Consider the following 13093-nt stretch of genomic DNA (forward strand, 5'->3'; position numbering starts at 1 on the left):
GTTCCTCTACTTGTGTTCAGTTAGTACCTTTTGCACTTTTGGCTTTTAATTCCTCATTCACTTTATCAGGAAAGCACCATTCTGCTGAAGAACATTCCTGCAGAAAAACTGCAGGTACAACATCATAGCAGATTTAACAAAAACATGACTGAGTATTTTCTTTCAATAAGGAATTGTACTGGTATGGTAGGATAAAGCTGATACGAATCTCTGCTGCTCAAGAAAAACGTCACTTTTATCTTTGGCAGCTTTCTAATAGGCTATTTAAAAATCTAGTCAAAGGACAATAATATTTTCATACTCTGAAATGCTGTTCCCTATATATTCCATTGCTTTTTGAATGACAAAGCTGTTTGCAACACAGCTTTAAACAATGCAGTTTTACATACGATTCGCTGTTGCCTCCAGACCCTGAGGGAACTGCGTTTACTCAGGCATGACTCACACACCCCAGAAGAGGCTGCTGGAGACATGGTCTTCCCCGCAACAAACACCAACACACACCTCATCTGCGCTGTCTCCTTGAGGAGTGGTTTCATCTCCAGTCTTTGGTGAGCCAAGGTCAAAGCTCTTCCGGCCATCTCGCACCTTCTTTTGTTTCTTGATGTTGCTCTCGGTCTTCCCGCTGTTCAGCCGCCGCACAGGACTAGTCAACCATTTCTTCAGGGTGTTGGTCGAGCGCTTCGGGCCAGGAGAGCTCTGGATGGAGTTGAGGGATGGCTGAGGTTGTAAGTTGGCCACTGAATCAGACTTGCCCCCGTTGTCATTGACAGAGACTGAATATGCGTCTGGAAGAAAGCGATGCAGGTGAGAGCTCATACCAGCACCTCCTCTACTCCCTGGTGCACGTCAAGTGCTGGGCAGCGCTAAGCATGAAAATACAGGCTGCCTCAATGAAAGGCTTTGTGACCTATGGACATTGTGTAAACTTTATTGCACACCAGAGAGTGGAATATGCCCTGTGACGGGCGTTTCCCACAGTCTTACACACTTCTCTCATTTCCTACCACACTATCTGTCCTTATGAAAGATCTCGGACAGCAAAGTTATCCAGTTTTTTATGAAAGCCCGACTTCTGTGCTAAGTGCTGAATTTCTCAGCTTCTTCCCACCATTTCATTGTGAATTGCCAGGAATAAAATAAGCACAAAAAGCAGATTGCTACACGACCTGACAACCACCAACACATTGTAAGGTTCCGATTCCATAATTGTTTCTCAGCTGTTTTCAGACCCCAATTCCTTGACTGTTAGTTAGACTACTTACTAACTTTTGAAGCACCTTAAAATTACCTCCTTTGCCCCTGAAAGCACCCTGTCAGAAGAATTCACACATTCCCTAGAACTAAAAAACTGGAATGAACAATTACAAAAGATGACATACTATTCAAATCAAAGGAAAATCTCAATAAAGAGATAGAACAGGCTTAAATTAACAAATAGTTCAATTAGCAGGAAATTCTGCTGAACTGCTTTCAACTGCAGTCATCAATACACATGTTCAGACTAGCACCTTAGAAATGGGTGCAACCTCCCTTACTCCCCCTAAATGCAACAGACCAGAGATGTGCCAATGTCAGTAAGGCTTTAAAACCAAAACAAACAAGTTGCTCAAAGATTTCTCAATTGCCCTTTAGGAACAAGTGCCCTGTTTTCAACTTTTTGAAACCATGGCAAGGCAACTCCCTCCCCAAGAGCAATCAGGGACTGTGATGTTTAATCCCACACAGTTTAAAATTAAGGGGTTTTTTTTACAAAATTCAGACATTGTCACATGCCTGTAAAATACAAGTCAGGTTGTACATCAGAAAGCAGTCAGCTGATCGTATTAAACATTTTTAGATTGTTATCTCTGAATATTTTATCTGCCCCAGCAGACACCAAAAACCTAAGTTACAACACATGAATATAGCCTGGTGCACAGAGATATTCTCAGATCAGCATTAAATATCATGAGAGATGCTGGGTTGTACAAACACTGAGGGAGAGCTACTCTCCCAGAGAATCATTACCTGTGTTGTTTTAGAAGCCATTTCCTGCTACCAGCACGTAGAACTTGTACCCGCTCTGAGCAGAGCTGCTGCTCCCAGCTGGCCGTGCACAGAGCAGAGACTGCAGCCTGCCTTGTCTGCCAGCTTGTATAACGCAGACTGTGGGAGTCAGAAAATTTTATAACCATACACAGCCTCAGTCAGAAGTCGAACCAATAATTTATTACATACCTGAGGTCAAGAGTTAAGATTTTTAGAACATACAGGAATAATTTTAACAAGCTAGAGAAAGTCAAAGTTCATTTCCCAGACAGGAAGAAAATCCAAATCATCTGTTTTTTGATGACTGGAGGAGTAAGCGAGAGAGAGGCTGGGAAGAGGACGGATCCCAGGTGACTTACTGACATTCCTCTGTAGGGGCAAAGTAGCAGGCTTATCTCAGAAAGGCCCGGGTTTAGCCAGCTCCTGTTGATGTTATTTCATGTACACGAAGTGGCGTTAAATCAACTAGTGCAAGATAATGTTTATCAGGGGCCAGCTTATCTTCCACTCAATAGGCTTTGGATAGTTCCCCCTCCCAGGCTCCACGTGATGCTCGGATGCTCGGCCAGTTTATCAGTGCACCTTGCATCAGCAAAATTCAGGGTTTCACGATGGTGATTTTGACTTTCCAAGTGCCCTCGCCCCCCTGGCAGCACTGAAAGCCCCGCAGGCAGTGGGGGAAGCTTGAGGGCTCCTTGCCAAGGGGCTTTGCCAAGAGGAGTGCCCTCAGGTGCCCATGCTACCACTGCTGCTGCAGGAGGATTAACTTTGGCCACTACTGGTACAAAGAGATCTGGGCTGCAGTCACAGAAGGAGAAATGCTGGAAGTGATCACTCTGTGAGGTTGCCACTCCCGGGGATGATTTGGAGCAAGAAGCCATATCACAGACTCACTGCCTTTGCTGGGGACTGGGCTCGGTGGGAGGTTGAGGAGAACTGGACAAGCTGATCTCATCATATCTCAGTTGATTAATGTACAGAGAGGTTTTTACGACAGCTTGTAAGTAACACAGTCCAAACCCCTACCTGCAGTTGACAGCACTTTGCCAATTTAACTTTTGGTAATGGGAGTTGACAGGAGGTTAATGGAGCCTGGGACAACCCCATCCACCCCAAGGTTTTATTACTGAGACACGTGATCCTACGTCAGCCCAGCAGGCTCAAGGCACATCCAGATAAAGGAACCCTGAGGTCCATGATGGAAGAGGCAGGGACCTCCCCTTTCACCATAGAACAGCCCCGGTTTTAGGAGCAGAGCCCAGCCCCAGCCTTGCTGCCTCCCTCTCCTTTCCCCAGGCAGCACACCCACAGCCAGGGCACGGACAGACACACAGCACCTCTCCTGCCACGGCACTCTGCCCAGCCAGCCCAGGGAAATAACAGTCGGTTGTCCCCTATCATTCCCAGGAAGGCAGCAGGTGGGCAGAAACAGCCCCAGTCCCGAGCTGGCCCACATCTCACTCTCCCTGCTTGCGAGAATTTCATCCAAAGTAAAATGCAGAGCCAGGAAAACTCTGCAGTCCAAACATCAGCCCCCAAGAGCCACCAGCCATGGTGAAAGCCAACCCACAGGTTTCCAGAGGGAGGCGTGTTACACCGTGCAATAATCCCACTTGAACAAGGCTCTGGATTTGTCCTGCTCAAGGTCATGCCTTTGGTGATGAAAAAGGCTGTTTACCAAGGGGTTACTAAACGTTGGTCGGTCGTGCCATGCTGTGTGCAGCCCTGGCAGATAAAAAGTCCCCTTCTTTCTCCTTGTCTGCTGAACTGCCAAGGTTGAGCACTGTCAGGCATTTGGGACAGAGCCCAGGCTTTAGTTGGCCCATGCAGCCCAAGACTGGAAACACGGCCTTATCTTCCCTTTCCATGGTAATGTAGGCTCCCTGGGGTAGAAGGACAGGCAGGGAGGTGGGAGAGAAGGACTGGTATGAATCTCCCTGCTCCCCAGCCACCATTAGAGCCCTTTGAGGTGGGGTGACTTTTCTCTACCCAGCACCCTACACAGGTACAAAGTATTCCCAATCTCATCATTCCAGTTACTGCTACCACCACACACGCACTATGAAAAAGCCACACCGAGAGTCCACACACAATATTCATAACCTTTTTTCCTTTTCTTTTTTAAAGGAACTGCAAATTTGGACACATTTGTGAGCAAGCCACATTTGCTGTTTTGCCAGCCCTGTTGAGAATGATTTTCTCTGCACATAAAGCAGGTCAGATCGACATGGTTGCAGAGGCAGGACTGGAGCACCAGGAAGAGCAGAGCTCATGAAATAAGAGACAGAAAGATGAAACACAAAAAAATCTGCCAGGAAAGGCCTTTTAGACAACCTCCTAAGCTGAGCTTGTGTGAGCTCCGCTGCTTCTGCAGCACATACAGCTACAAACACATCAATCATGACACTGGATACTGGCCTGAGATCCAGACACCAGGTGGATCGAGCGGAAGAGAGGAGGACCGCGCTCTTCTTGCAAAGCACTGTGCTTTGCAAACTGCATTAGTAGAGCTGTTTGGAAACATAGCTTGCTTAAGAAAAGCCAGAGAGCTTTTGGAAAAGATGCAGCAGCTCATCGCGTGACAATTCAGGCAGCTGCTACTGCCCACAAGGACCAGCGAAGCAGTGGCTGTCCTCACACTGCAGCGGGTCTGCCATGAGCAGTTGTCCTCCCACCAGTGTTCCAGGACACACATTTCTAAAAAAAGGTATTTGGTGAAGCAAAATGGGTGTAGGGAGGTCAGCAGACTCATGTGGCTAGATTGATTTCCTGGCCAAACCATTCATTCAGACAGAAGAAATGATGGTTTCCAAAACACTCTTAAGCAAACCTCCAAGAAACTTCTGGCAAGAGGACTGTGACACATACTCAGCCAGACCAAAGAGCTTTAACATTCAGCGCTTTTGCACTGCTGGAGAAATGAAATGTTTGTTGTTGCTGCTGAAATGAACAGGCATCTATAAAAGCACAGCTCTCATATTTGAAAAATGGAAGGTTCCAGTTCTGTGCAACCTTGGGTGAAAGGAAAAATGAAAATCTCACAGACCTGGTTTAGAGGCATAGTTGTATTCCCATTTGAGTCATCAGGAATTACTGGTGGAACATAAATACAAGGCATTTTATTTTTACCTCCCTGTTCCCCAGAGCACACATGGGAGAGGAGGTCTGTCTGATCAGAGTCATGCAGCACCAAACTCCTTTGCAGGAACTCAAATCTTTAACAGGGAAAGGGAAAGGGAAAGGCCTCTCAGAGCAACTCCAAAGAAAACATCAGGCTTCTCTTTTTGGTACATAATAATCACAGATCATATATGATAGGAAAGAAATATGTGACCATAACCAGAAGATAATATAGAATGTAGCTATAAAGACAGGTGACTAGAGCAGGGCACAATCTTGCTTTAGGTGAGGTGAATCCTCTTCTCGTTTATCTATGGCTCCACTTCTCATTCCAGAAAAACAGACTGCGAGAAAAGGATTTTTCCACTTAAGTCAAAGAAAATGAGTCAGAATGGGAACTCTGTAATCCTCCTAGCATGTGCATTTAAATCAGCATTTTTTTTTCACTTGTGAATGAAAGCCAATAATGACAATCTGACCAATGAGTACATAAATCAGCTCTGCTGTGCTCAGCAGAGACCGTTTTCCACACTTAGTGATTCTTGTAAAATAATACTTCTGACAAAGACAGAATTTAATCAGACATGGGTGAAAGACTCACTCAGTCTTTATTTGAGTAAGTTTCATAAAGAACAGGAATCTCCATACCAAAAATCTTGGAAAGCTGGAATCATCTAGACCTACCCTATGCTCAAAGCCCCTATGTTAGAATTTCACACTAAACAAACAAGAATCATCTAAACCACCAAAATGCACCCTCTCCTGCCCTTTCCAAGAGCATGTCCATCATACAGGCTGTAGGTTCCAGTTCACAGCTCTCAGCTTTTTGAAGTTTTATACTCTCCCTCGGGAAATGCTGCTTTGAGAGCCACCTTGGGTCTGCTCGAGGGATTCAGGGCTAAAGCTCTATTGACAGATGCAAAGACGGTAGAATGAGGTATGAAGACTGCTTCTTTGGTCTCTTCTGTGCTTTTGTATTAATGTCCAAAACATGCTCAGTGAAACATTTTTATTGGCAGGAGTCAGGGTTACAAAACTTCAAGGCTTAGGCAGATGACAGTACCAATCCCAGTTATAGCGTTAGAGCCTGTTCTGCCTGTAAAACCTGGCATGGATTTGGAAAAGTTTGGGAAGCAACAACATTTGGACAACACAAAGTCACTTTACAGCTATTCCTCAAGTGAAAAAACTAGGTTTTAACAATGCAAATCACAAATCTGACAACTTCTTATGTCAACAGATAAGCTGTCTCCTCAGGCACAGCCTCTGAAAAAGGTTCTACTGAAGAGTGTAACTGAACATAAGGAAATTTTCAGTGCCCATGTCAGACAAAGATGGAGGACAACTGGCTTGGAAAGCCCTTTAGATTAGAAGTACATTAAACTTTCGCAATGGAATTGCAAAACGTGCCCTGGAGACTTCCAAAGCTCCCCATCGGCTCCCAGCTCTGCTCAGCTGCTCTACACGTGTCCAACTGCAGACCTGCCCCGTGCTTCAGCTTGAGCTAAAAATGAGATGAGAGCAAACAGGAGCCAGTTGCACACCAGAGGGTAAGGGCACATTCAAACTACGCCATTGAAATCTAAATGCAAATTTTGTTTGGAGATTCAAATGCTCTCCCTAACTCCATAATCGCCTGGAAATGAGCAAATTGAGAAAGTTCAACTGAATTTTCTGTTTGTGTCTTGGGAAGCTTCAAGCTGGAAATACCATCAAAAGGTACAAATCAATCTGGCAGGATTATCACAACTCCATTTATATGGATGAAATGACTTATGTCCAAACTCAAGAATAATGGTCTGAAGGTAAATATTTTATAAAAAAGTTTCTAGTCCAATAGACAAAGTAGCAGATGTACCGGACAAACTTTCTGATCACTGACTGTAATATAAAAACTCAAAATTTGACTTTCTGTTTGACTGCCAAACACGCAAACATGACTAACTTCCAAAAAGAACAAGGGAAAAAAAGGACTAGAATCTAAATTAATCACACAACATTCAGAACACACTGTTTCATTATTGAATAGCTGGTATTTCTTGGAAATATGAAAGAAGAGCTACTTCGAGATAACAAATGATCTGCAGAATTCCTTTTAGCCACACTGCAAAGCAGGGGATGCTGCTGGGGGATTTTGCATATGGGTTTTTCCTCTGGGAAATGGTCACCTATCTGCTGGCTTTCATATTCAACTTTTTGATGATTACCTGCAGGTTGAAACCTAAGCTGAGGAAAACAAGCACTCACCCAGCTGGGGAGGGTAAACACCGTCACTCGGAGCTGCTCATTTTTGTGTCACGCAGTAGCTCACCTCCTGGCTCTTGGCAGCCAAGGAGCTGCACACACTTCTGCCCAAGGGTGATGCAGAGTGGGACTCACACCCTGTGGGAGCCTCTCTCTTTCCATTAACTACAGAGGGAGTCGGAGGAAATTATACCCTTAGCTAAATTTAGTTATTGTGAATCCCCTTCCCACATTTGAGTACGCTTCATACCAGGCCGATCTCGCAGCAGGGAATGATTAGCTGAAGTTAAGCATCTGACAATCCACTTTAATGAGCAATAACTGATGGCAACCTGCCATTAGCTTCAGTTGAATAGCTTTTATTTTTAGCCGGTGTTGCTCAGATGCAGCTTCCATCCAGCATGTGCTGGGAAAGCTGACATCCCAAAGTAGTCTCCAGGTCTTGGTTGTGCCAGTCGGAGTGTTAGGGCTCAAGAGCTCCAGTTCCTGGAGGTCAGAGAAAAGTCACTGCAGTTCTGGGAAAGTTTCAAAGAATGAGATAAAACCAAAATCCTGGAGGAACAGCACAGAGGCGCGTGGTCCCAAGAGACCTTGCAAGAAAAGTTACTGAAATCCTGAGAGCGTGCTGAATGAGTGAGCTGGGTCTCCAGGGAGAGAAACAGAACAAGGGGGATGCACAGAGAGAGCCTGTTGAAATAAAACATGACTTCAGTACTCTCCAAGAGTGCCTACCGAGAGGAAAAGCTGCAGGAATTCTCTATTGTATCTGCTGCTTCATGTGGATCTAGGCTTTCATCAGAGGTGATTGATTGGGAGGGCATGGGGAAAAGAGCAGGATGAGTCCTCAGGTGAATATAGAGCAGGCAGGGTCTTGTTTCCTACAGATCAGCATTTAATTGAGGAGCTACTGCACACATGAAGGCAGAACATGTCTTCATGCCTCTGAAGAGACCCCAGGAAAGCATGCAACTCAACCCCATGGCACCAAGCACTTGAAGAGCAGCTGAAACACTTGCAGTCCTCCTCTCTGAGTGTCCCACTCAGAAATATGTTTCCATATACAGCTTACAACAGTGATGGGTATCTACAGCCTCTCTGGTTGGAGGTTTGAGCCTTTTTGTCTCCATTTATCAGTCCAATTCATCCTGCCTCAGAGTCCCATCTGACCCCTCACGAAGGCTGCTGTGAATTCAGGACAAGAATAATAAGAGAATAAACATCCACAGTGAACCCACCAACATACTGGTAAGTGAGATGCTCCTAGCCAGCTCCTATCCCAAAACAGTATGAGATAGGGTTCAAGGCAGGGCAATAATGTACCTTCAAGGGAACCTTGAAGCGACAGCTTTTTACAATAGGTTTTTCCTGAGTGACAGGCTGTGGAAAAGCTCAGAAATAAAGCATTTGCTCCACACAGGAGAGATTGGGGCCAGATGCGCTATCCGTACACACCTGCTTTCATTCACCCATTCTCTTGCCTCAAGTTTGTGCCCAGCACGTGTCCTGGACAGGCCTAGAGCACAGCAATAGCAAGTCCAACACATCTGCTGGGAGCGCGCGTCGGAGCAGCCTTCCCGTAATGCCTCACAGCTGGGAGAGCAGATCTCTGGAGCCAGAGGCACGCATTTCGCTTTAGCAAAGGAAGGAAATAAAAAGTCAAGACTAACAAGATCCAGAAAGGGCATGCTTTTTTTTTTTTTTTTTTTTGAACAAATCAACATTTATTTCAATTTAGTCAAACAAGTTGTTGAAGCACTTCTCTAAGTTCTACTTTACATTTTGTATTTACACTGTCCTCATTCTGTGACAAAAATAATTCCCCACCCTGAATTTTCCAGAAAAAGTGTAGCTAGCAGCAAAAATAACAAAGGCCCAAACACAGAGCAAAAATCTCCCTTGATATATTTTGATAGGAGACCTATGCATATTCTGTAAAAAAAGTTTTAACCCTGAACGTTTATGTAAAGCTATATGGGATGATGAGGGGGTAAATGTCATGTTTGAAGCTGAACAAGAAGAGCAGCATTTGCTGGCCTTTGCAAGTACACTGTTACTTTTAGCATAAGGAACTGTGAAAAGCTTAGACACCCACATAGAAGCAGACTTTTTAACTTTGATCTAAGCAGTTTTGCTCTGCTGCGAGCGTAAGGGTACCAGAGTTGGCAAATACCATCTTTTATCCTGGATGTTGGGCACAAAAACAAACTTTATTACACATGGTTTCCAAGCAGCTGTTAGTACAACACAAGCCTTATTCTTTTGTGAAGTGTCAAGGGTCAGCTTCATTCAGCAGCTTCCAAATTGAACTACTGTAAGAATTCTGAAGTAATTTCTCAGTTAAATGACATCATTGCTAAGGTCAACTCTGCCTTGAAGCCAGCAATCTCTGTGACAAGGTGGACCACTCTGCTGAACGGGGGGAGAGGAGGGAGGACAACGACATTTGAATGTCGTATTTAGGTCTCCCTACCTCAAATGAAAGTGTGGCTATATACCCAAACAATTCTTCATGGAAACAACAGAAGAATATCGATGACAAAATTGGAATTGGAAAAAAAAGCAAGAACAGAACCCAAAGCTTTTTGGGATAGGAAGAAAAACTGCATGTTGAGAAAGAAGGGATTGGTCATTAAACTTTCCAGGCACACACAGGGCTCAGAAAGCACAGAAAACAAGCAGAACAAACAAACACAACTGTGTGCATCTTAGCGTCAGCTTCTTTTGCCAAATGCAGTAGCTTCCAACATTCAGCAGCTGTCTCTTGCTTTCTAGTGCTGTGGAGTTCTCTTTGGTACTTGGAGGCTGTGAGGAGCTCCGGGCAAAGAGAAAGTCTTTGTCCATTTACCAACCAATTCCAAAGGCGCTGATCTTGAATAACTTTACTAAGCAAGAGTGACACAGATGTTTAGGAAAGGGGGCTTTTCACTTAGTAAAGTTGTGGTAGGTGCAGTGGAAACCCAAGGCAATCTACATGCTTGTCAAATTGTGCCTAGGTAAGAACAGAGTCCTCCATGAACGTCTCTCATTTGTTCACTCTTAAATTATTCAGGCTCTGACAGCCCCTGAAAAGAAAAGAACGGAATAAGAATAAGTTGCAAGGGGTGCAGGGCGAGGGTGGACACCACGTAACCACCAAGAACAACGAGGTTGGGGTGTTTGACGACAGACACACTGCAGCCGGAGCCTCCAGGGCTGGTGCCCAAAGCAGCTTCCTCGACACCCTTGTCCTCCAGAAATACTAGCGGAAAATACAAAGCTCACAGCAAAGATACTGGTTGGGATGAATTAAAAGAAGTAATGAATGAAGTCAATGCAAACAGCGGTTTGGAAATAAAACACACAGATAAGAACTGCTGGTGCTTGTGATGCTTTGCTCTTTGAACACAGCACAGGGAAATGGCTAAGCAGCTCAGAGACTTTTAACTGCACACTCAAGACCATCAGTTAGACTTGTGGGAAGCTTTCATTCATTCAATTTAAGTAGGAAAACCAGAACATCACTTGCTGTCCCATATAACAGGCTCACGCGATCTACGCTTTGGTTTTTTGTTTGACAGCTCTCTGGGGCAGGGAGAAGATCTGTGAGGAACCTTGCCTCTGATGCCAGTCAACAAGTTTATCAAATTGCAGGTGACAAAGTCACTACTACACTCTATCTGCGTCAGCAAGAAAGATGGACAGGAACTTGAAGTCTCAGAGAGCATCTGCTGCATGGGAACAGGAGAGCTCTCTGCAGCACCCTGCCGAGGCCTCAGCCTCTGAAGCTGTGCAAGTGCCTTTACCCACCCACCAGCCTTTCCAGTAAGGCTAGTCCTAAGAAACTCATTGATTTTGACTTCTGGAGGGCTACAAGGAACCTCCCACAGCTTTTGTGGTGCCTTACACCATTGCTCTTTACCAGCAGCATCCTCATGGAAAACAATTCTGCATCCAGCTTAACAGAGATGTGGAGAGGTGTACTGCATAAACTGTACTGCTTCATTCCCATTTGCATCACAGACTCTCATCACAAATAGCTGTAAAAATGCTCTACCAAGCAACATGTATAATAAACTATAATCATTGCAAAAGCCATTTTCACTACTGCTGAGCAGTTGCTTTCTTTTGGCCCCATCTTTCAAAGAAGTCAGGCAAAAGAAACACTTATTTGAACACAACACAAGGATTAGTCTAGTAGCAGAGGTTCTGATTTTAGAAAGACTTTGTCAAATATAGGTGATCTGTTACTGCAATGTAAGATGTCTGATCACAGACATCCACCTGCCTGATAGTTTAGTAATCTCCAGGACAAGTGACTGCAGTGAATATTCAGCAAGTAGCAGCCTTTAGGTATTTGTCTGGAGCTTGCCTTGCTGTAGAGGCTTGTCTTAGACACACTGCCAGATCAAATTTTACAGTAACACAGCCCTGAGCAGCTACAGCCCTCCCCCCCACCTATGAGCAGCCTAGGATCTTTGATCCTGAGTAATTTCTCTGACACTAAGACAAAGTCAACCAAGATGCTGTTGTCTGCTCAGCACCTGTGCCCTGGCAGGAGCTATGCTCTGCTACTGTGGAGTTGAAGTTACAACTAACATTCAAAGCATTCACCTCCTTCTTGCCTAAAGCTATGATTTTCCTTCTGCCATCCTAGAAAGGATCCCTGTTGATTAATACTTATTCCATTTCCTAAAGAAATCTATTCAGCCTCCACATGCTTCAGCTGAGAGTGATGCTTGAATATTGTGCTGATCCTCAGGGTTCAAACTACAGAAGGTACAAAGAATACCAGACTTGAGGCACTTCAATGGTATTCGCTGTGAATCATCATTTTACATTGTACCACTCAGACACATTTGGATCTAAAATACATTTGCATTTCTAATTAAGACAGATTACCATTAGTAACTAGAGAATGTCTTAAATCAGAATCCTTAGGCCATAAAAGCTAATTGCATGATGCTAAAACTGGATTTCAAAAATATACATATTATACCCCCTGCAGGATTAATTAGGCAACATCTCTTCAAAAGAGCTCTCAAAAGTGTATTTATTCAGCATGTGGTTTAATTATACCGGTTGTGCAACACTTCTCATGGCCTGCCTTGGCACAGGCTCCCGTGGCAGCAGACAGCTGGGGCCTTGCTCATCAGGGGTGCTCCACATGTGCAGATCTGATCCAGGACTGCAGCGAGTCCCAGTCCATGAGAAGGAACACACACGTGGGTTTGTGCTCCTGCCTCACCACCACACGGATTCTGCCTTCCCCCCCGGTGCAACCCTGCTGCTCCCCACTCTGCCGCGGGTGTTGCTCTGCCCACAGCCAACCGGTGCCACAGAACAAGATGATCTCGGGTACGTGCGGGATGTGCTTCCCAGGACACGCACGCCTGAAATGAACTGGTCAATGCAAATCTGGAAGCTATCGCTGCTGATTATTCGATGCTCAGTTGGTCACCAGTTTCCTACACGACCTCAAGAAAATTTCTGGGCACCCACTGAGCTGTAATATGTTTTCAGATAGGTTATGACTGTACTGCATGTCCCGGGGATGCAAGAATCCTCTGTCCACTAAAGCTGCACGTGAATTATGAAGAGATGGGAAAAAAATCCAACACTGCATAACAGGGCACATCCTCAGCTGCTATACTCTGCAGCTGTAATTGTCAGCAAGACTCAACTGCATGAAAAAGTGTCCTCAGAGGATTGAGCTGCAGCT

The 13093-nt window shown here is 44.9% G+C and overlaps 1 protein-coding gene across 2 annotated transcripts in view; it reads right to left on the bottom strand.

The window, feature by feature from the left end:
• KALRN (kalirin RhoGEF kinase) overlaps nt 1–13093 on the bottom strand; it is a 498966-nt gene that overhangs the window by 59038 nt on the left and 426835 nt on the right. Inside the window, exon 37 of one of the 2 annotated variants that reach the window (XM_027885121.1) lies at nt 505–788. In XM_027885121.1, the coding sequence (XP_027740922.1) occupies nt 505–788 (284 nt within the window). Of the gene's footprint in view, nt 1–504; nt 789–9082; nt 10458–13093 lie in introns of those variants that run through there. The other variant, XM_027885122.1, reaches the window with a different exon arrangement.

The sequence above is a fragment of the Empidonax traillii genome, unplaced genomic scaffold (assembly GCF_003031625.1).
Source record: "Empidonax traillii isolate 1590-97213 ecotype Southwest subspecies unplaced genomic scaffold, ASM303162v1 scaffold161:size1573837, whole genome shotgun sequence".
NCBI lineage: Eukaryota > Metazoa > Chordata > Aves > Passeriformes > Tyrannidae > Empidonax > Empidonax traillii.